General features: G+C 39.1%; 1 protein-coding gene and 1 non-coding gene across 2 annotated transcripts; both read left to right on the top strand.

The window, feature by feature from the left end:
- Positions 1 to 299: 299 nt before the first annotated feature.
- Positions 300 to 22,790, top strand: RNF149 (ring finger protein 149). Its single transcript, XM_059839526.1, has 8 exons — positions 300 to 780; positions 8,110 to 8,360; positions 11,234 to 11,302; positions 14,160 to 14,242; positions 14,727 to 14,823; positions 17,469 to 17,664; positions 18,020 to 20,058; positions 22,207 to 22,790. The coding sequence occupies exons 1-7, from the start codon at positions 315 to 317 to the stop codon at positions 18,076 to 18,078; spliced, it is 1,221 nt and encodes a 406-aa protein (XP_059695509.1). The 5' UTR covers positions 300 to 314; the 3' UTR covers positions 18,079 to 20,058; positions 22,207 to 22,790.
- Positions 20,366 to 20,478, top strand: LOC132324342 (small nucleolar RNA SNORD89). The gene has a single exon (XR_009485592.1). It is a non-coding gene; the product is annotated as a small nucleolar RNA SNORD89 (small nucleolar RNA).
- Positions 22,791 to 23,337: the final 547 nt, after the last annotated feature.

The raw sequence follows: 23,337 nt of genomic DNA, 5'->3' as shown, positions 1-23,337 counted from the left end.
TCTCAGAGGTCTTTTCCAACCTAATTGATTTTCAGACCCTGTAGCTGACGCCAGGGAGGCCTCAAACCCCTCGCCGCCATTAGCCCCTCCCGCCTACCCAGTGCGCCGGCCCCCCCTCTCCCGGCATGCCGCGGGGCGGGGCGGCCTGGCCCGGCCCCCTGCTCGCCCTCAGCCGCGGCGGGCGGGCTCCGCCCCGGGCGGCACCGCGGGTACCTGCGCGGCGCGGGGCGACCGCGGCGCAGAGCGCGCCGGCGGCGGCGGTGGCCGAGCGACCTGCGCACGCTTCTCTCGTCCGCGGCGGGGGCGGCCGGACCATGGTGCGTCGCGCCCGGCTGGCGCTGGTAGCGGCGGCGCTGGTGGCGCTGGGGGCGCCGCCGCCGCCGTGCGCGGGCGCCCGGGCGCTGGAGTGGTACACGGCGTGGGTGAGCACGGCCTACGTGGAGCCGCTCAGCAACCGCACGGTGCACGGCAGCACGGAGAGCGGCCGGTACGGGGACAGCTCGCCCAAGGAGAGCGCTCGGGGCCATGTGGGCATTCCCCGCGGCGCCTCGCCCCGCCACATGGAGGGCTGCGCCCCCGACACCGACTACGACGTGCCGCTGCCTCCCGGTGGCCGCGGGCCCCCCGAGGGCGACCCGCCGACCTGGATCGCCCTGGTGGCCCGCGGCGGCTGCACTTTCAAGGACAAGGTCACCAACGCGGCGCGGAAGCGGGCGGCCGCTGTGGTCATCTACAACGAGGCCCGATTCGGCAACAGCACCGTCTCTATGTCCCACCTGGGTGAGCTCCCCGCGCTCGCCGGGGGGTCGGGGGGATCGCTTTGTCTAACGCCGGCCCGCATCGGTGATGCGGTGCGGAATGGGGATGTAGGGAGGCAGAAATCCCTGTAAAAATGGTACAGAAAACCGGGATTTTGTTTTCTCTTCCTGTAAGCCACGCTAGGGAAAAAGCCGGGACCGTCTTCTGTCTCCCAAGTTACGGGCCGGGCGTCGGGGAGGAAATGCGGCGCAGCCATCGGGACCGGCAGTCGTGTGGCAGACTGGGGTGGGAGGCTTGGATTTCCTTTAGCGATACCTTTTTGCCTGGTACCCTCTGGCAGAATGGCTACAGCGGTCACAGGTAGGCCGCTTTCTGCAGGCCGTGTGGAAACTCACCAGATATCCCGAAGGTGCCTTCAGGTGCTTTTGAAGGTACAGCTCTAGCTATTTGAAGATAGCTTTAGAACAGGCTTTGTTGTATTAGCTTCATCGTCCTCTCCTGCGCAGGTCTGTTGCGAGTGAGAGGTGTGTAAGCATCAGGTAATCCTTAAACGCTCGCAAACGCATTAGGAAAACTGAATCCTAGAGAAGGATGTTGGCTTGTCTCAGAGTAGTACTGCTGCTGTGTAGCCTGCAGAAAGGTTCTGTGATTTTTGCCGAGATAGGAGTCCAGATGATCTGTCACCACAGTCCCCACTTGGGCTATGACACAAAAGACTTGCTGGATTTTTATGGTTATGACAATATTAAATGCTTAAATCAAAGAGGTGAAAAAATCCATAAAACTTGGCAGTAAAATGTTTACTTTTGTAGATTTTTGAGAAACTGGAAGGTCTTTAGAGGAGGATGTGAAGACAAGGCAAACTAAGTAAAAAAATCTCTAATTGTGTGCTTCACATGGTTTTGCTACAATGAGTTTCTTACTGCCCGGGCTCTCATTGCTAGTTGTGAGGAAGGGAAGGAGCAAGAACTTGGATGAAGTAAAGCCGTAATGTGTTTCTAAAGGAAGCAAACTTATTTTCTTAGCCTAGTAAGCTGAAAATCTCGGCTAGGGAGCTGTTGCTCTATTGCACCTGTGATTTATTTATTGGAAAACACGTCTCTCCTCTTGGAATACCCAGTGGCACCAGTTGGGGGATTGGAATCGTGATTATTGTTCTTAGCCTACTGCTTGCTTGAGATCAGCCTGGCCCATTTCATATTCTTAGTTCACTGTGAAAGTGGAGGTGAGATGCTAGATAAAATGAAGCTTTGATTTTGATCCTAGGTGGTGATTAAGATACTTTGTTGTGTAATACTGCTTTCATCTGAAACAGTTTCTTTTTTTTGTTTTCACCGTGTATTGGCCAATTAGTAGAATTTTTTTGTCCTCATTCTTCTCCATTCCCCATTGTAACATCTCATAAGTATTATTTGCTCTTTTGTTGAATTTTTTTTCTGCTTCTCCCATTTTGCTTATTTTATAATTTAAAAAAAAATTTCTCTTTTCTGCTGTTATCTTTGTGCTACAGAAGACCTTCTTGGGTTTAATCCTCAGTTTTGGACTTCAGTAGTACGGTTACATCTGCCAGTGGTCTAAAGAGAAGTGCTCTCTGACTACTTGTTGGGGTTTTTTTTTCCTTAAACTGGCAGAATGTTACTGATGAAAGTTCCACCTATGTAGAGAGTGTCGTTTAGTATAGTGCATAATGTACAATAATGTATTTGTATTTATACTGACTTCATAAATGCAGGTTTGACCTTACGATTGTTTGAATGAGATTATAATATATTGCAATATAATTTCGAGCTGTGATGAAGTCATAAATGCTTGTTTCATGGTTGACACTTTCAGACATGCAAATGTTTAAACACTTTCAGTGCACTTTGGGAATAAAGAGAATAAACACTGTTAGTGTTTTAAATCTTAGGTTATTTGAAGGGAGATGATGGAAAGGTCTGTGGAAGACTGGCAGGGAAGAATGTGCAAGGTAAAGCTATAGTTAACAGAGTCTACATTTTCATTTCTGTGAAGGGATTTGTGAACTGGCACATAAGGAAGCAAGCTTTCCTTCTGGGAGGAGTGCTGAGGATAAATACTCTGGGAAATCTGCAGTGCAGTTACTAAGGAGTGGGGTTACATGCATAAGTAAAATCCGCTTAATGCGTTTGCAATTAGTGGCACTGAAAATGATGTGAGATGGAACAGTGGTTATGGCTGGTAGAGATGCAGCCCAAATTATGTGAAGGTGATAGACAGCTTTTGTGATCTCAGTGCCATCTTTTCATTCCCCTCCTGGAAAACCTACCTTTTGAATTTTCTGGGACGTATGTGATACATATGTGCTGGTTTTTTGGTTGTCTTTTGGTGGTTTTAGGCATGTTTCACCCTTAGTAAAAAGAAAGGCTTTTGATTGGGTGAAGAAATTATTTCTTACAGCTAGCGTTAAAGTGTTTGAAAAAGGACAAATGTTTCAAATAATCTGTATTTTTCACCTTGTAATCTTCATGAGTGCAGTGAATAGAGATTCTAACTAAAGTTTTGGAGTAAGAGAGTCAAGAATTTCAATGTGTAGCCTTGAAATCCTGCCCTTTCTTCTAAAAGAAGGTTCTGCAAATGTGACTCTACTGATGTGTCTCATTTCAAGCCTTTGCTCTCTGTCCAAATTACATTGTTCAAAATGCTGGATGACTCCTCTCCTCAAGGAAAGTAATAGTGACACAATTTCATGTGTGGCTGAGAAGATTTTTCCATTGAAAGCCTCTCATTTTACCCAAATGGCTTGGGGAGTTGTACTTCATTTACTGAATCTGAACGGCATAAATTCAGACTTCAGTTTTACAGACTTGGCAGGCAGTCCTAACTCTGTTCATTTTTGGTGATGATTGTGAACTTAATACAATACAGAAGCTTCAAATTGCTTTCCAAAGCCAAAATAAATATTGCACCTAAATATTAGCTGGGAGTGGGTTGGAGAGGAATCTGGAGAGGCAAAGTGCTAAGTGTTGTAGAGACCAGACTAAGGAGAGTCAGAGGCTCAGTTCTGGTTCAGAAGTTAGGGGGAGGCAGAGGTATATTGCAATGGAAAGAAAACAGGGTCTTCTGGTTCTGTAGTTTTCTTGTTACACTTCATGCTGGGCACCCAACCATCTCTGTATCCCCCCCAAGCAAGGATTTGGTGATCCTGATCAGAGCACAAGTCACCTTATTGTAGACTGTGGAATGAAATGCGGTTTTGCTTGACACACAGGGATGGGAGGCAGTGGCTGTAATAGTTTGAGGTAGGTCTGGATTAGGGCTTTAATTCATGGTTTGTGAATTTAAGGGAAGCTTGGGACTTAATTTGAGTGTATGACTGGCTACATAATGAAAATAGTCTTTGATTGCCAACATACATCCAACTAGTTCTTTCCTCCATTGTCATGTTTTTTTAATGCACATGTATTGAACAAAACAGATGCAAATTACTTTGTGCTCCCGATTCTATAAGTTCTTGGCATCTCCAAAGCAGCAGAGTTAGAGTTATTTTGGCATGTAGTTCAACTCTTTGTTACACTGCTTCCAGGACTACTCAGGATTCTCAAATGGTGCATAATTTCTGTATTATGGCAGTTTTCTACTGAAAGTTTCTGGTACTGTAACTGCTGAAAGGACAGTGGCTAGCTTCAGTAACACATGACTGTATAATGTTGAGCTAGTAATGGTGTTCTGAAGAAGCAGGAGTAGCTGCTTATATCTGTCTTACAGATTAAAGTGCATATGTATTGGAACTCAGGTGGAATGTGTATGTGTACCAGTGCTTATATATCCTCCTTGAGGCAGGTGAAAATACAATGCACCAGGGATTAGGTGAGTTTGGAGTAGATGGTTAAGACAAAGCTTGTTATGAGATTGTTAGTGTACTGTTGGCATTTGTTTGGAACAGGAGCTAAAAAGAATATTTGATGTTAGTTGTGGCGGCATTAGTAGGGTGCTTGTGCTTAAGTAAACCAATGGCCTGACCTTAAACATTTCTCCTAAGATGGTGAAACTCTGGGAGCTTTCTGACATTTCTCAGGAGGACAGAAAGTAGGGTGGGTCTGTGATCAGTTTCCGGATGACAGAAAAATATCTTCTTAATCTCTAAGCGTGAATGGGAATAAAGGTAGCTTGGTGTGCCTGCAATCAAGATCTGTACCTGTCCTACTTCTTCCTCATCAGTAGAGTGCTGGTTTCCTTTTGCAAGAAAATACTGGGAGTCATAGCAGTAAAACTGTCTGCACTGGCAGGAAACATACCTTCATCTTCAGAGTTACAAATCTTCCCTTTTTTGCAAGTATCCGAAGGATCTGCCAGCCCGGATAATGTTAAAAAAGCACAGACCAAATTTTAAGTGGACCCAATTTCAGTGAAGCATCAATCAAACCTAGAAAAAAAAAGTTTACTCTAGCAGAGTGAAAATATGATTATTTATTGTAAAACTAGAAGGTTATGGAAGGGCAAAACCAATACAACATGGTTTCAGTAGATGCATATATGTGACACTTGAAGTTTTCTTAATAAATGTGATTTGAGGTGTCTGAGTTGTGTGGCAGTTGAAGAAGGTGATGGAATGACTCACCATCATTTCAGTCTTTGAATAATGAGTTTCAGAACAGCAGGCTAAAATTAGCAAGGAATGAGTTAAAAGCCTTAGTGTTACAGGCTGCTCAGGGCAACTGCTTCTCTGGGACTGCTCTTGTTCCTTTTGTAATCATGGATTGCAATTATTCTTCTCTTCTTCCCCTTCTGTCTCATGACCTTCAAGGCCTCTGTGTTTAGTTGCATGTATTTTTTACGGCAGGTTCATCACCAAATCTTTAAAACTGTTAAAATGCTTTTAATGGGTATTTATTTAAAAATGTATAGTATTCTTATGTTAATTCTAAAAGTGGAAGGTGTCACACCATCTAGCAGCCATTGTGTGAAAGTAGCCTGACTTTCATTTCAAGGAAATAACTGTCTGATAGTTGGGCATTCTGGTGACAAAGCAGAGAAGGGCAATACTTATTGTTGTGGGGGGTTTTAAATACTTCATCTTTAGAAACAGTGCAGAGAATCAGGTAGCAGGATTAAACTGACTTAAGATTTCAGGACTGAGGTGGAAATTTACTGATTAAAAATCCAGGCTTCCTCTAATCTTGAAACTTCCTTTTCTTCCTTAGCTTGGATGAAACGACATAAATCTTTCCAACACATTTGTACCATTCCCTGGCTGTCCTCAGGCACCCCTCCTGTTATTTGTAAGTCTTAAAATTGATGAAGGACACATGACCTAATTTCTTGATTTAGGTATGGGGATAGTAGTTCTTAGCAATGTAAGATAAATTCCCACTTTCATATGTTTTTTTCTTGCTAGCTCCTTGTGGAGTTGTGCAGGGTCAGAGAGCAGAGAGTGTTTCACACTCTTCTCTGAGTTTCATGAGGCTCTCTGGTGGTGCTTTTGTGCTGTTTCAGAGAGAACAATACCAATTAACCAAGTTGTTGTATGTTTGGACTTGGGGTATCATGTGGGTCAACACATTGTTGGTGAGCAGAACTGATTGATTGAGCCTGGGTGCTTGTTGTCTGTCTGTCTTCAGCTTCACTGCTTTGTGTCTCCAAGCACACCGACCAAGCAAGGCAACATAGGTGGGGTGGGTGTTGCTGGTGAGCAGAGTGGGGCGCCTGAGGGGAGGAACAAGTTGGTGTGACTGTAACCCTATTAGGAAAATCCACTTTTTTGCTGGGTCAGGATCTGGCAGACGCAGGTGTAATGGTTCTTAGAGTAGGTGACCAGAGGTGGGATGGTTGTGTTAAGGTGAAGTTGAGAAGGGAGGTTTATTCAGCTAATGCCTGGAACCTTCAGTTTTCATCCAGACCTAACTATACATGTCTTATGGAGGGAAGAGTTCTACATACACAAATGAAACTTCTGCAAACTTCTTGATAGCAGAGCGGCCAGATTGAAAAGCTGTCGCAGCCTGACAGCTTTTTTTCCTTCCTCAAATAAAGGAATTTGGTTTAAATAGTTCAGGCAAATAACTCTGTCTTAGTAGGCAGAGGTGGCTGAGGCCAGAATGTAGCTTTGAATTTTGAAAATCCCCATGTGATGTGATGCTGTAAATAAGGAAGCCATTTCTTTCTGACATAGCTTCTCCAAAAGGAATCTAACACAGCCAGAAGAGAAAAAGACCTCCCTTCAGGGGGAGGTCTTGTTGCAGGTAGGTAGTCTTTTGTGAATCTAGAAAAGGTAGATGTAACATTACAGCTTTAGATTTTCAGCAAGGAAAACCCCTCTCTTTTTCTTCCTTTCTCTCTGAATCAAGACTAGTTTCACTTTTTCTCAGAAGTAGGAGAGCAAAGTGAACTATGAAGCTGTGACTTACCAAGGTGGAAGCAGTGTTAGTAGACACAAAGTAAAAACTATTCAAATAGAAATAGAACAGTGAAAACGTGGCATTTTTAATAAGTATATTTATCTATAATTTGTTTTGTAATACTTGGGCTAGATATTTCTGAGAATACTGGATATTCTTCCAGAAAAAATAATGGAGTAAAACAACAGTCACAGAGGCCTTTGGATTTTGCTAGTTGGTCTTGTAAGTATCTTACTGGTTTTGGTGGCAGTGTGTTGCCTAAAGGTTTTGGGGTTTTTTTGAAATTAGGTTTCTTTCATATTAATTGAGAGCTCTAGACTTCTAATGCATTAGAAAAATCCTTTTGTTCACTGCTCCCAAAAGAGTTGCAAAGTATTTCGTGACAAGTCCTTGTCATGAAGTCTCATTACACTTTGAATATTTAGTATTAAAGAATCTGTGAGTATTTCAATGTTTAAAATAATTTCTTATTCAATTTATTATTAAATATATGAATCTTTCTCTCTTTTGTTTATATATCCAGTGTAATTGGGCTATAGATTCAGATTCTGACTGAATTGAAGTGTCTCTCTGTGATGTTCACATACTGTCTCCATCTGCAACTAAAATTCCCACGCTGACAAATGAAAGACCAGCTGTTCCTGAGCTGCAAGCTAGAACTTAAACTGCTTCGATATGGGTTGTGTGTGACTTGTCTGGTTTTTTGCATGGTTCCACATCTTACCTCACTGTGGAATGATGAGTGTAGGCCTTGAACAGTAACGATGCATCTGTTGAACTTTATCTTGTATTTGAGAGTTTTTGAAAGTAAATAGAGGATTCTTTACCAGTAAACTTTCTATCAATTCTGCTGTGCCTGAAAAAAAAGCACTGGAGGCTTTCCTATAACTTTTCTTGCTGATCTTAACTGAAGAGGCCAAATTACCTCAAGCAAGAATGCCTACATTTTCACTGTGACTACTGACTTTTTTTCTTTTTTTATTCCTTCCAACAGGAACAGGAAATACAGTGGTGATAATGGTTGGCTATCCAAAAGGAATAGAGATATTGGAGCCAGTACGAAGAGGGATTCCAGTAACAATGAGTATTGTTGTTGGCACACGACATGTGCAAGAATACATTAGTGGTCAATCAGTTGTGTTTGTAGCCATCGCCTTCATCACCATGATGATTATATCCCTTGCTTGGCTCATATTTTACTATATACAGCGTTTCCTCTATACGGGATCACAGTTTGGAAACCAGGTAAATGGAGCTAATGGCACTTAAGAGTATTTACCTCCTTCTTGTGTCAAATCAGTTTCCTAACTTTATTATTGTTTATTGGAGCATTCTTGAAGATCTGTGCCTTCTTCCTATTTTGCTAACTGTGAATGCTGCTCGGCAACAGTCAGTGAGGCTAATAAGCACTGTGCTAATTGGCATCACAAGTTTGACTAGTTATAATTATTAGATGCTCATATGAAGTAATGAGAAATACATTTAGCCACTTGTCAACAGCAGCTTCTTATGTGATCTGTCACCTAACTGAACTTCCTTCCTTTTGATATGAAAAATTATTTTCATTCTTCAGTAATTTTCATTTTGAAGGTACTAACTTCACTAACTAGTCTTTTTTAATGGAAAGAGACCATGGTAAGTTTTTGGGGTTTTTTTGTTTGTTTTTTTTTTTTTAATTTTCTTATAAAACCCACAAGTTCTTCACAGTAGAATTTTTAGTTCTAAAGCTTTATGAAAACTACTTTTGGTACTTGTAGAAGACTCAGTAATCCACTGTAGAGTTACTGAATTACAGCATTCTAGAAGGTGCATGTATTGTGAGATTCAGCTCTCTTGGGCTACTCAAGGTACTGAGAACAGTGAGAGTGCTGAGGATGTTTGGAAGGAGTAATATTGCTCCTTAGTTGCCCTTCTCACTTACAAGAAAAAAAAGGCCAGCTTTACCTTTTTCCCCTGAGGAAAGTACTTCATCAGAGAACAGTTTAGGCTTGAAGGGACCTTTGGACTCCTGCAATCAAGAGAACAACTTATATGGAGTTGTTGAGGATGCAAGTCCATCTGAATTTTGAAAATACCTAAGAATGGCACTTACCTCTGCTTTTCAGCTAGTGCAGATAGGCTTCTTCCATGATCATCAGCAGCTCTACCATTTGCAGTTTTTTTTTGTTTTTTTTTTTTTTTTTTTATCCTCAGTTCAGGAAAAAATATTGCTTCAGCTAGTGCTTAGCATGTGGACTTCTCCTGCCTTTTCCTTGATGATGTAGATTCTAGCTTTGGGGGAGGAAGGAAGGGATTTTTGTTCACTTTCAGAAGTCTGAACTCTGTTTAGGGCCTAGAGGACTCTTCTAGGAAAATACTTAATTTCTCTTTTCAATAACTGAGGATAACACACAGGATTTCTGTATTGGTTAACCTTGTGGTCTCCCTGAAATTTTGGTTTCCTAGAATCTTTTTTATTAAGCTTTAAATCTTAGCATTTACTTTCTGAGAATACTTTTGGGAAAACAAAATTTTTGAGAAGCATTTATAGGAAAAGGGATGTGTTTCTGTGTTGTAACAGTTGTTTGGTGAAGAAAGTTGCTTCTTCCTGTTGCCTTTTAAATAGTTCACACATAGGAAAACTCACATGCTTTATGAAGCATCATGTGATGTGCTTTAGTTTTAAGGATGTGAATGTGATGTTTCTAAGAAACTTGTGCCACAGACGCTTAATAGGATTTTGCTATTGTCATCCAAATGCTATTAGATTTTGCCAGTGCTTGTCATCTGAATGCCTCTTAAATGAAACTGTCTTGCATTAGAAGGTTATGACCTTTTCTCATTTCTTTCTCTTCTAAAATAGCCATTGAAAATAAAAATGATGCAAAGTTGGAAAATGTTTTGATGATATTAGCTGAGATGTATTATTAAGAGTCTTAAAGAAATTTTGGAAACAAAAAGCCACTTTCTAACCCAAATCTTGTTTTGTTTGGCTTACGAACTCAAGTAAAACTAGAACTTGTGAGTTAAATATGTTATGCTTTAAAGCAAGCTCCGGTGTAACTGCCAACTGAAGATGAAGATGAGTATCTTAAGGTTTATTCTAGTATCAGTTTAGCAGTAAAATTACAGAAGATCTCCTTGCTACTGAAGATGAAAGCAGGACTGTGCAGAAAACCTTGAGAATGTGAAATAGGCTTCTGCTGCTGGTTTTGTCATTTCTGGGAGACCTTTCAGACTACTTATCTGTAACACCATAAAAATTTAAAAATCCCAATTTTCAGTACTATACATTTGTAAAATTATATATGTCATAATTCTTACAGAGAAAAGCTGCCATTATGGGTTTGGGGTTTTTATTCCTTTATGATATTTCTTTGCTGAGGGTTGCTGCTAGACAGGTCAGCATCTGTCAACTGGGAGTGTTTAGTTTTTCAGTTTCTTGCAGTAGCTAGCACTTTGTCTTGGACTACAGTACTGCTTTCTTTTCTTGCTTCCCCTCTAAGCATAATTATACTGCATAGAAGTCCAGTATGGTGGATCATGTCTGTAAAGCCTTTCTTGTCATCTCCTTTGCATAATGTGTCCTTTCAGTGCAAAGCTTTGTCCAGTGCAGGAGACAGTGTTTAACTGGGGGGAAGTATTAATAGCTACAAGCAGCCTTTTGACCTGGTGGTCAGCGTAGGCTACCTGGCAGGATTCCACCTTCTCCCAGGCTGGTGCCAAACATACGGTGTGCTTGCTCATGGGCTTGCCTAACTGGAAGGTCTGGTTATATGGCTGTTGTTACAGCTCTGCTTGCCTCTAAAGCCTACACGGGTTTCAGCTTTCCTGTGTGGGAAGGGCCTTAATGCCGGCAGAGCAGTCAGGATGCAGGACTGCGGCTGCCGGTGTGCTCAGCTAACCCCGCACGGCTGGGGCTGCTCGTGCGAGCAGGGCGCTTACAGAGCCTCAGGAGCGCAACTTACTGAACATCTGCTGCCTGGAAATAGTTTATAAACTAATTCATTGCCCAGAGATCAACTTAATTTTTAGACACAGTTAAAAGACTCAGTAATCCATGTGGAAAGTATTTAAAAACTTGGAAATGTAATTCCTGAAACTACTGTCTATACTAAAACTTAAAATCTTATTTCAAGGGACATAGGAAAGAAACCAAGAGAGCCATCAGCCAGCTTCAGCTGCATACAGTGAAACGTGGAGAAAAGGTAATTCACTGTCTCTGGTTATTGCTGTAAGTTTTAAAAATGGTTGTAATGTTTTCAAAGAATTTAAACTAAAATTAGCACAACATAATTGAAGTGTGACTTACAATTCTAGGCTTATGTCAGGGCCTATGCTTAAAAGGCAGAATTTAAAATTAAGGAGTCAAACTTGAACTGCTCATGAAATTAAGGCTACTTTGTTGCAAATAATATCTGGTTATATGGAATGGCTAGGGGACTGGTACGGTAGAGATGAGGAAACATTGTTATCTTTTCAGCACTTGAAAACATCAACAAGTGGATTGCAAAATACTTCCTCACAGTTCTTACAGCTGATGTAATGTTCTGTTTTCTTAAAAGAACATTCATCACCTTATTGATCAGAAGGCCTTAAAAATATAAAAAGCTTTTAAAAATAAAGCACTTGTTTCATCTTTTGACATATAATATGTTTAGGAGCTGTGTAGGCTTAACCTGAAGCATAAATTTTTTAAAATACATTTCTATGTTCTGGAATTAAGCTAATCTAAAAATTAAAGCAGCTTTCAGGAAGTTGGCTTTGACAGCATACGGCCTAAACTCAGCTGCATTAGAATAACTGAAGTAGAAAAAGCCAACATTTTGAAAGAAAATATTTTAGTTGGAGTTTCAGGAGTGCTGATCCTAGATGCAAAATTAGCTTCTGACTAGATTTCTGCTGCTACATAGGAATTTTTTTCTCCTCAACCCTTGTCTTACTTGCTGAGTTTTTATTTAAGGACTGATTTACTTGGAGATGAAAAGCAAGGATTAGGTTATTTTTGAGTCTATGAATAAAATCAAAGTGAGAAAGGACATTGATATGTAAAAACTTTATAGGCAGTAGTCTAGCAGAAGCTGTTCCTTTCAGGTCATGTGCTACAGAGGGTATGTCCTTCATTTAGTAAATCAGTTTTTAAACTTAAAAAAATCCTAAAAGTGTCTTTGAACTCAATTGCCTTTTCCTTCTATGCTTTCAACATGCTTAAATAGTGTTTTACAAATATTTCTTACTTTTAATTAGTTTAATTTTTGATGGAGTTTAGCATATATTTCAAGCTGTGAACAGAGGGATATTCATACTTCAGTTCATATGATGGTGACGTTAGAGATAAAGAAAGCCAGAATTGAACCCAAACTTGTGTAAAGCACTATCAAAGCATAATGTCAGCATAGGAAGAAAGGGACGTAGAAGGGTCATGATGAAACCTATATTAAAAACCACACAGAAGATGTTAACAGCTTTTAAAATTGATGTTCAATAAAATTCTCCAAATAAGATTTGTATTGTGCAATTTTTGCAGTATACAGGGAGTTTCTTCCAATAAATAGACCCTTGACTAAAGTAAATAAAATGGGGGAATTTGTTGTTGTTATACCTTATGTTGATTATTCCTATGAGTGCCATGTTCATTAAGAAGAGTAGAATGAGATAAGGTTAAAGTCTCTCTCTTAAAATAGAGCTTTTGTGTGTAGTAGATCTCATTAATGTGATTTCAATCAACCTGCTATCAGCAAATTTATGTAACTTACTGATGCAGAGGTATTTTCATAAACTAGTATAAATTTGTCTGGACATTTGTCCTGTCTTACTCTGTAAATGTACATTTTAAAATATTTTTAAATATTTAAACATTTTAAATATTTCCTTTCAGCCATTTAAAGAGTCTCTTTGACTGTGATGCAGAACAGTCTTTTGTTATTCCCACTTGAGGCTGAGATATTTAACTAAAAATAGGTCATATATTAAAAATGTATTTACTATCATGTAGATTTTTCCTGAGAAGCTTATGGGATTATTGTAAAATGGACACTCATTTGAGTATGTGCTACATATGGTGTGCTTGGATTTAGCCTCTTGTACAGAATAAAAAATAACTTGTTATAGAATAAGCACTTCTCTTAACTTTGCTTACGTAAAAAAACAGTCTTAATATGATTTACTTGGGAATTTAAGGCATTAATTGTGTAAATTGATAGCATGCAAAGGAGTGAAATATTGGCCTTGAACTTGAAAGTTTCCTTGCAGAATTAGTTTAAATGTTTGTATTGAAACTGAAGTGCTTTACTAAGTTGTAAATCAAATATACTAATTTTTGAGAGGATGAAAGCAGAGGAATTTTCCCTCTGTCAGTTTCTCTAGAATTTATGCAGCCCAATTAAAGTTGGATTATTTTTCTTGTATTTGGAGCTATCCATCATATTTACACTGCAACTCTAAGCATGGCTTCAAGAAGACATGTTAGAAGACCTGTTAGAAAAGATATTTAACCCTTAGATAAAAGTAGAAGTGGAGAAATTATGTTCTGTCTAGTGTGAACTTGGAGAAAGGTTTTAAACCCAAATTGCATACTTGTGTTCTCTTCTGGGTATGAAGGAATATCTACTAGGATGTGGTAGAAGAAGGAAAAAGGTGAAGAAGAGGTTTGCAGTATGCAACCCCAAAAATCTCTTCCTGCTCTTGGAAATCTTTGGGACCATTAATTCAGAATTAAGTTGTGCTCTTTGGTTTATGCCGATCTCTTAAAATGTTTTCAGCTTATAGCTACCTTCAACTGAAACATTCCTGTCCTCCCATGAACAAAGCCAATATGTGAGACTTATTGAATTACTTAGGATGCCATGTATGGTTATTTAAATTAGAAAATCTGGGTTTGGCTGCTTTTAGTATTTGATAACTTGATCAAATCACCTCTTGACAGAATCTCAAATTAAATGAGGTAGATTTTTTTATTTGCCATACCATTTAATATATTTTACATTCTTTGAAGCTAGCTATTACACAAAGCTCGTTCTGTAATGGGTGTGAATGTAATACACTTAAATGTGTTGTCATATTTAGGGTTTAGATGTTGATGTGGAAAACTGTGCTGTGTGTATTGAGAACTACAAACTGAAGGACACTGTCCGAATTCTGCCATGCAAGTGAGTTGTCATAATTATTCTTTGCTCTTTAGCATGTTTTTCTGAAGAAATGAGATGAATTTCCTATAAATTCTTCTGAACCTCTGGTGGCAGAGCTGAAGCTGCAATTTGTATGGCTGTTAAATGTTGAAGGACACTGTGAGACCATGTAGCACTTCATATGTATGTGGGGGCAAGGTAGCAATTGGGAGAACTGTAGGGGTGAAGTAGAGCTTCTTAAATTAGAACTGTACACTTGAACTGATAACTGCGTGGTGTCTTTGTGGTTATTAGCATCTCCTCTTCAGAAAGCTGGCATGAACCAAAAGGTTTCCAGAACCGTGTCTGTACTAGTAAATTGAGCAGCAGCTAATTGGTTTATAAAGGAAGGGTTTATAAAGATTATAAAGGAAGGGTTTATTTTTAATGTGTTACCTTGCACACTGTTTGAAGGAGGGGTGTGTGGCTTTCATGGTAAGTTCTAAAGAGCATTTCTTTTCTTTAGGCACATCTTCCATAGAACATGCATTGATCCTTGGCTTTTGGACCACCGAACTTGTCCAATGTGTAAACTAGATGTTATCAAAGCTCTGGGATACTGGGTATGTTGCACATTACTTTAATCTTCAAAGCTGAAGTACAGTCTAGGAAGCAAACTTCATGTAACTGTTCAGAATAAGAGCAGCTGTTATTTGTCAAGACTTGAGAAGCTGGGCAAAGATGGAAAGAGTAATTGAATGAGAACCAGAAAATAAGGGAATTTTGTGGGCAAGAGCGTCAATATGTTGAGCAGCTTATGAATCTTCTTTGATAACCAGTTTTTTCTATCTCCAGCTGATGATGTTAAGGAATTTGAAGCAGAGGTGAGACTGTTGGCTCAGGCTGCAAAATATAACTAAATTAAATAAATTTAGAACTTACATTTGATGTTGTCGAGAACTGTGATTCATAGGAAGAAATTATAGTTTTTCTACATAGAATGTTTATGTACTTCCACATATGCTCCATGATTTATCCCTGTAAATGAGCCGGTACTTAAAACCTTCCTAAAGACATTCATCAGAAATGGATTAAGTAGAGAAAATGATGTGCTCTCATTTCTTTCTGACAGCACCAGAAAAGAGAGATGAAGACACATGCGGTAGGTTACTCGGTCACTGTTGATAAATAGTCTTGAGCTCCACTAAAATGCTATAGGCAAGAATGTACCTCTCTTATCTCCTACTGAGCTACAGAGATCTCTAGAAAATAGAGCTGGTTTTTTGGTTTCAGGGCCTTTCCTTTCATACACTAGATCTGTGTTTTGACTACCTTTTCTCTTACTTCATTGCAGAGACTTACCAGATCTGTGGAAGAGTGTTAGAAATTACTGTTATGTTTTGTTAAAGGGGATAATACTCTTGCTATGTAATATGTATATGCCATATTTTGATGCTTCTGTGAGTTAAGTCAGACTACCTGGGAGTTGCAATCTCATCATATGGAATACCTATTGCTACTTTAAGATTGTTATATTAGCAGCTTGGTTTCTGCTCACATTCAGTTTTTTGGGTTGATGTATCTTGTTTTATATGCAGAAGGACTTAGTTTTTTGAATACAGGCTGGAAACTGAAGTACTGGCACCTTTAGAATAATTATATTCCCTGAATTTGTGCTGTAGCAGAGGATACTGGTACTGAACCCAACCAGGAACAGTAATAACTCCTCTGCTTTTTGGCTAAAATGATTTTTGGAAAGCAGATTGAGTGGGATTATGTTAAACAGAGAAATCCAGTTCATTTTTCTAATGAAATGAGGCAAATGGATCCTGTGTTTGCATCAGTCGTTCAAGTCTCACTGAAGCTAATAATGTGGGACACCATTCAGGAATTTTCTTCAAGCTTAGTTTTCAGTTTGATCCAGGTTGCCCAGTCTAGTCTGTGGAGTGATTGCCTGAATTTTTTTACTGATGTGAAGAAAAGAAGTGCAAAGAGCAAGGCAGCTTCTCTCAGCACTGCGCTCTGAACCTACAGAAAAGAATGTACAGCCTTATAGAAACATACTAAACCTTCTGCAGAGAGGCTCAAGGCTCGGTTCAGTTATGGACAACAAATACTTCAGATGCTTTTACATTTTTAAAGGCTTGAAGTAGGAAAAAGGCACTAAGTCTTATGACGTGGCTTTTGTAAAGAGCAAACTTCAGTGGTCTACTTCTTCATTATGCTATTTTTTATGAGAGAAAGAACTGCAGTTCAGCATGTCTGACTGATTTTGTGGAGCATTACTGAATTTTGTAGTTTCAGTGCCTATTTAACTGTTTAAGTTTTGGAAACCAAATCATTAATGCCCCCTCCCATCTGCAAATGTAAAGATTGTGTTCAATTGTATCATGTCTATAGCTCGTTAAAATTCAGTATCTTTTAAATTATGCTGATTTGATGCTAATGAAAGAATCAGCCCAAAATTTCTTAAATTTTAAGATGGGCCTTTGCTAGTTGTTTGAGGAAGGAAAAAATACTTGCTAGTAAGCAAAAAGAATAGCTACCTAAACTGCAGTATAAATGCTTATGTATAATTACATCGGTATATCTATGGCAGTAAAGGTAGTCTGTTTAATTGTAGAAACAGAACTGTATGTATAGGAATTTGATCCATTCTGAAAATTAATTCTGAGTTGTATAGCTCATGCTATACAATAGGTGAAATAGATCCCTTTGCCTGTGATGCAGATGTTGCATTCCTGCAAAGTGATGAGCTAGTGTTTTTGGAACAGATTTAAAGTTAGGCTGGAGATAGAGGAGGAGAGAATTTGGTTCTGATGTAAATGTTTGTTCAACCTAGTAAAAAAAAAACTTGGCCAACTACTATAGTGAAAAAACAGGACTTGGAGACTTCTGCAAACTCAAAAGAATTAATAGGTTTCCTCGATGGGGACTTTGTATGTGCTGAGCCTGCTCCTAACCTTCAGCAATACTGTTGCTACAGTGTTGAAGTAATCCATCCAAAAGGCTGAGTGGGTGGACTCTTTCTGCTCTTGGCTTTGCGGTGGCTTTGGAGAAATGGCTTTTCTTTTGGTTGGCTTTCTTTCTTGCAGTCAGACAATAACCTTGAAAGTGGACAATATCAACACTATTCCCAGGAGTGCACACGTAATAGCTAAAAAAATGGTCTTTTTTTCAATAAGGTGAGGTTACAAAAGGTGACATGGAGAAATGTTGATGTCTGATGGTAGACAAAAGTGACAGTTAAATATGTTTAATTTTGAAGGGGGACCCTGAAGACGTACTTGAAGTTCCAATACCTGAATCCATAAGTGGCAGCGTTTCAGTCGGAAGTCTGAGTATTGCTTTGCAAGATGATGACAGAAACGAAGTAAGCGAATTGTCAGCTTCCTCCACTAATGAGTCTGTATTGCAGTGTACCAGCTTAAAAGAGGACGCAGGGGAAACCACAGCATTGCTTGGTAAGTAATTCAGTGTTTCACTGGACAAATCTTAGCACTAGACATTGCATTAGAAGCCCTTCTCTAGCTGGTGTGAGCAGTTAGTACTGCAGTGAAGAGCAGACTGAGTGGTGTCACTACTGGTCATCAAAAAATACAAGCAGATTTTCAAGGAACTCTGTCGAGCTGGAAATAACTGGACTTGGGGAAAGGAAAGATGTAAGCAGTGTCTTTAGAGGATTACCCAGAGAATCTCAAGAACCTGAGATATATATGAGTATGAAGTTTTTAGCCAGAGTATTGATTAGTGTAACAGATAAAGCATATCAAAATGGTAAAACAACAAACAATTTTTCTTTTAATTCCTGATTTCTAGATGTGGATGCCAGTAATAACCGGCATGGAGAACATCTATCTAATGGAAATTCCCACTGAACTGCTTCATGGAAGATCTCTTGAATAGACTGTTGAAGAACTATTATTTTTTATTTAATTAGTATGGACTTTTGTCTAGTGAACAGAAAAAATAACAATGTAAATTATTTTACCTTTCAAACTTTTCTAGCTGGTGTTCCAAAAGGGCTAATAACTAAGAATTTTGTACACAGGAGGATTTTATAAAATCTCCTCTGGATGTCTCATCCTAAAAAAAAAATGCAATAACCCTTTTTCTGTAAGCATTGTTGCAATGTCATTGTGTTCCAGAGGGCTGTAACAAAGATGAAGACTAGGCAGTGAAAATAATGTAGAATGTGTAATGGTTAAATATTTTGGATGCACTATTTACATTCAGTATGTACACATGAAGAACACTTACAAGCTATGATTATTAAAATGTTCTGAAAGTTCTGAACTGTTGTAATTGGAGATGAATATTCTCAGAAAAAACATTAACCTTGAAGGAATCAAATAACTTAATGGATATGTTGCATATCCTTTTCTTGTGATGGAAAAATTGCTGGTTGCAACATGTAACAAATACTTATTCTGTCTTGTAATGTGTTCTACTCAGAGTGGATGCTGAGAAAAGGAAACCTTCTCCATCTTGCTAGCTTTCTATACTGAATTTGGCAGTAATAGGTTGTGCTAGGTGGTCTTCACGTGCTGAGCATGTAGACATTTAGTATATGCACACATGGTTACCTCTTTCAATCTTAAAACAGAGGTAAAGGGCTAATTATGGCTAAAATATATTTATTAGTCTATTTATAAGAATTTACATAATTTCTTCTTGCTCCTGTTCCCATCCTGACCCACTTTATGTACAAATTGAAACAGTTTCTTAGGAAATACAAAGGTTGGGTTTGTTTTGCTTTTCTTTTCCTTTGCATAGAGATGCTGGAATTCTCTTGGATATTCCACATTAGGAGTTTTGACTGGGTTTGCAGTTAGCTTTTATTCCTTTCTTTTAGATTAGCAGTACTGTGCCTTATAGTAAAACACTTAAGAAATCTGAAGCATCTGAGAGTAAATATAAACCCTGGCATCTCCCATTATGACCTCTTATTCAAATATTTATATACTGTAAGTGGTATAAGGAATTGCTAAACTGTTTTGTAAAGAAATATGTATATTTAAAACATTACTTAAGGGTGTTAAGTGAATTGTTTAGGATTTTAGCATTGTCATATTATAAATAATATGCTACATTCCTCAATTTTCTTTTGTAAAGCTGTTGCTACAGATTGCTTAAAACAGTGTCTTTCACTAGACATTTGTTTTAGAGTGCATTTTGTTTTTAAAATGTATATTTGGAATGTTTTTAAGAAAATATGCAATTCTTTTTCTAACTTACATTGAGCTTCAATAGAAGCAATAACTTTTTTTTTAATTTTAAAATGAATGTTCCAGAAATGACAGAGGGGGAAATATAATCTGAACTTCTACTTTGCAGAGCAGATGTTTCATCATAAATTTCCTTCAAAAAATTCCTCTTAATGCCAACTTAAAAAAAAAAAAATCTGCCTCTTCCCTGTAGGAGTATAACTTTTAGGTTTACTGGAAAACTGTCAGGTTGTAGTTCTGATGTCACCAGCAGGTGCAAGTTTTTGTGATGCCTTTATCTTACAAGAAGCACATGAGAATGGAATATGACTGACCAGCCATCTCCAAAACTGAACAAATAAATAAACAACCCACAACTAAAGCAGACAATGTGTAGGGACACTTACGTCTCCAAAAGAAGCTTATCAACATTTCCAGAACTGCCTTTTTAACTATCTCTTCAATATTAAAAAGTCTTCTCCCTCTTCTTTAACACAAAACTGAACATTGATGTAGTAAATGTTGAGAGGGTTTAAATTCTAGCTCAAGGAGGAACCAAAAGAGAAGTTATCAAGAGAAGTGTTGTCAGTCTGTGGATTGTGTCTTGCTGATACCTACAGCACAGTATTCATTCTGGAGAGGAGAACTGTGGTAAGTACTTGAGCTTTTATGTAATACCTATAAAACCAAAAGCTTTTCTTAAGAATTAAATCGGATATCTGGCAGAAAGATGGAAGAATAGCTAAGGAACCTGCAAACTGAAAAGTGTGCTTATAAAATCTGGTGTGTGCTGACTTAAAATATCTGAGTGTGAAGACTCCTGAGGTCTGTTTCACATGCTAGCACTGCACCTGTTTCATTTCAGTCATTCACAAAAATAGTTACAGTTGTTTCAGTCAAATAGGTTTGCACATAGTTGATCTTTGATATAGTTAAGTCTTGTGAGGTCAGCTGTGCTGCTGAGGAGTGATGACAAAAGGCCGAATTGCAGTGCCTCCAGCAAGCAGTTTGCTCTCCTTGGAAGCACAATGACAAAAATCATCCGAAGCGAATCACTGGTCTGACCTCAGTCAAAGAGCTGACATGCATTAGTAAAAAGAGAGGTAGGATGAAAAGTACAGGGCAGGAAAAAGACAATCTAGGGAGCTTAAAACAGTAGCAAGAGAAGCCTAGAAACAAGAAGCATAGGACCTGCTGTTCCAGCTTATCTATTATGTTGAGTAAATGGGTATAGGCTGCTGTAAATACAGGTGCACAGACTTTGCTGATCTGGATCCCCACTAAATTGGATCAAACTGGTAGTGCTAGTTTCTGACACTTTACCTACTAAAAGCTTGTATGTTAGGTTAGAACTAATGAGTGATTTTTTTCATCCCCTCACCCCTTTTTGTAGGATAGGTGCCTCCTGACTCCCTTCCCTTCCATTTGGGGAAGCTATAATCCGCCTCTGCTGCTTCAGCCATGTCCTGCCTAGTGGGAGCTGCAGCTGTGTGTGTTGTGGGCTCCTACTGGCTCCCCCTGCCCTCATCACTTTTCTCTTCCTAGCTGCACAGTTTACGTAAAACATGCAGGAACTTGTCTTGGACACTTCTGTCCCTTTGTTAGACTTTGCTGTAATCTGGCAGAGTGCTGCTTATTGGAGGCATTCCTGTGGTATCATTATACAAAAAGCTAAATTGCAGAGCCCACAGGAAGCCCCTCAATGGTGATGCTGAATAAATCACTTGGGAAAAATCCCTAGCAGAACTAGGGGATGCTGGTGGAATAAGTTTTATTAGTGTTGTGTTAATTGGTATGGCTGTGCTACTGCTGCCGTTTCTGTTAGGGAGAAATTTAGTGAAGTTAAGTGATTTAATGTGGTTTTTTTTTGTTGTTTTTTCAGTTTTTTTTTTTTACAAAAGGAGCTATGAACATGTCAAAATGAGTCGCTGTTTTAAAGAAAAAACTGGAGGTCCCTCTTTGTTTAGAAATTTTAGTTTATTAATAATAGTCTACATATGACAAACTGGAAAAAACTTGGTAGTAAATAATTGTCTAAACTGTCTTTCAGACTTGATAGCAAGCAAAAATGAACCACAGACATTTCAGATCTAAAAGCATGTTCATGGTTTAATTACTTGCAGTACCAATTTAACTGGAAAGTCTGGATTTTCTTTTACTAATGACTGCTAGACTGGATCCCTCTTTGGCTCTAAGCAATGCTTGGAGGAGATTCTTGGCATGTACTAGACAAGTTTGATAGGATAGCAGTAACTCCTTTTCCCTGCCTCTTACCCCCCACATTGCATGTGAATGTAGTCCAGTAGCCTGTTGCCAGTAATTAGGGCTACATTTTGGAGGTCTATTGGAGGAGTTGTAGGATAATTTACCTACAGTGGAAATGCCTTTAATCCATGCTGACTTAATGAAGTGCATACCAGTATATTCCTACCAAAGCTGGCCTGTAGGGAATTCTGCTCCTGTTTAGGTTGTAAATGGCACAGAGAAACACCATTGCAACACCTTTGTCAAGTGTGCAAAGCTGGTTTTTAATTACCTATTGATTTGGGAATGGTCATTCAGGTTTTTTGGCCATCCTGCAAAGTTCCTCTACCACCAGCCAGTTGTAGTTGGGCAGAGTCCAACAAGACTGTCCCCTTGGGTAAATTGAAAGGATGCAGTTTTATAATAGGGCCATGGTGAATTACAGTTCCTGAAATGGAATATGTCAGCTTAATTTTTTTTTAACTGAATGCCTGTAAAAACTTGTAACATGTCTTTGAGACTGATCTTTACTGGATGTGTTCTTTTCTCTCACAGGTGATATGTGAAGATTTGAGAATTGGAATTAATTAAAAGTGCACAAATCAAGCTGAAGGCTTTTGGTTTTGTTCAGTATGGGTCCTGATCTCTCCTCAGATATCCTACTGTATTGCAAAACTTGATTTAAGAAAGTTTTTTAAATAGAATGTCTTTATAATTGCATGTATTTGTGTGAAGAGTGCATTGCCTGAGACTGTTCATTATACTTCCATTGGACCTGAAGCTCCTTTTCACCATCTGAAACATGGTAATGTTACTGCATTTTTAAATGAGCATATCCTTAATTCAGAAGAGCAGAGTAAGTTTCCATCATTTTGTTAGTCTGAAGCTTAACTCCAAAACTTTGAAACATAAACATACCTGCAGAGAACTATTTGAATTTGCTAGTCTGTAAAAAAACTATTCACAACAGTCTTTTATTGTAACCTTGAACTAATTTGGTTGCATTGTTTGGATTAAGCACTTGTCTTTTCCATTGTGTATGTACAGTTGTAAGAATGTCAAGTTATGCATTGTTGTTGTAACTTAATGGCTAAAAGCTGAAATTCCATAATAAATTATACAGACCTTTTAAAAAGCAATGTCTGTGAAGTTGGAGGGTTTTGTGTTCTTTGGTACACTTAGGAAATGGATCTGAGACACACACCACTAGCACAGCACAAAACAAGATTAACTTGATGCTGGTTAGCTATGGGGGAGCCCCTTTCAGCATGTGGTGCTTTCCCCATGTCAGCAATAGCTGGGAGGGCTGGGCTAACCTTGGCTGGTTGCTTTGTGAGTAGGGGGAAAATTGATGGAAGAACTTGTGGGTCAAGATAAGAAATAGTTACCAATTGCCATCACAGGCACAAGAGATGTGACTTCATGAAGATTACTTTGAAGTGGCAATAAATTAGAGAGTTGGGTAGTAGAGGACTAAAACTATCCCTGTATAAGCTGACACTTCTCCCTTCCATGGTGGCAGGATTGTTGGGGGGGCAGGTGGGGTGAGGCTGTAACAGGTGATCGCTGCTGTTCCCTCCTCACCCTTTTGCCCTGCTCCATCCTGAGCTCCTTCCAAGGAGCAGCAGTTCTTTAGGAACTCCTTCAGTGTGGATCTTCTCCATCAGGTATAGACCACTCCAGTGT

This window comes from Haemorhous mexicanus, chromosome 2, assembly GCF_027477595.1.
Source record: "Haemorhous mexicanus isolate bHaeMex1 chromosome 2, bHaeMex1.pri, whole genome shotgun sequence".
Classification (NCBI taxonomy): domain Eukaryota; kingdom Metazoa; phylum Chordata; class Aves; order Passeriformes; family Fringillidae; genus Haemorhous; species Haemorhous mexicanus.
This window is presented reverse-complemented; position numbering and strand designations above follow the sequence as displayed.

Bases quoted from the DNA above. Each gene is read 5' to 3' on its own strand.
- RNF149 (XM_059839526.1), top strand. From the start codon at position 315: ATGGTGCGTCGCGCCCGGCTGGCGCTGGTAGCGGCGGCGCTGGTGGCG. The intron at 14,243-14,726 runs GTGAGTTGTCAT...TCTTTTCTTTAG, and splicing joins GTCCGAATTCTGCCATGCAA to GCACATCTTCCATAGAACAT. The intron at 17,665-18,019 runs GTAAGTAATTCA...CCTGATTTCTAG, and splicing joins GGAAACCACAGCATTGCTTG to ATGTGGATGCCAGTAATAAC.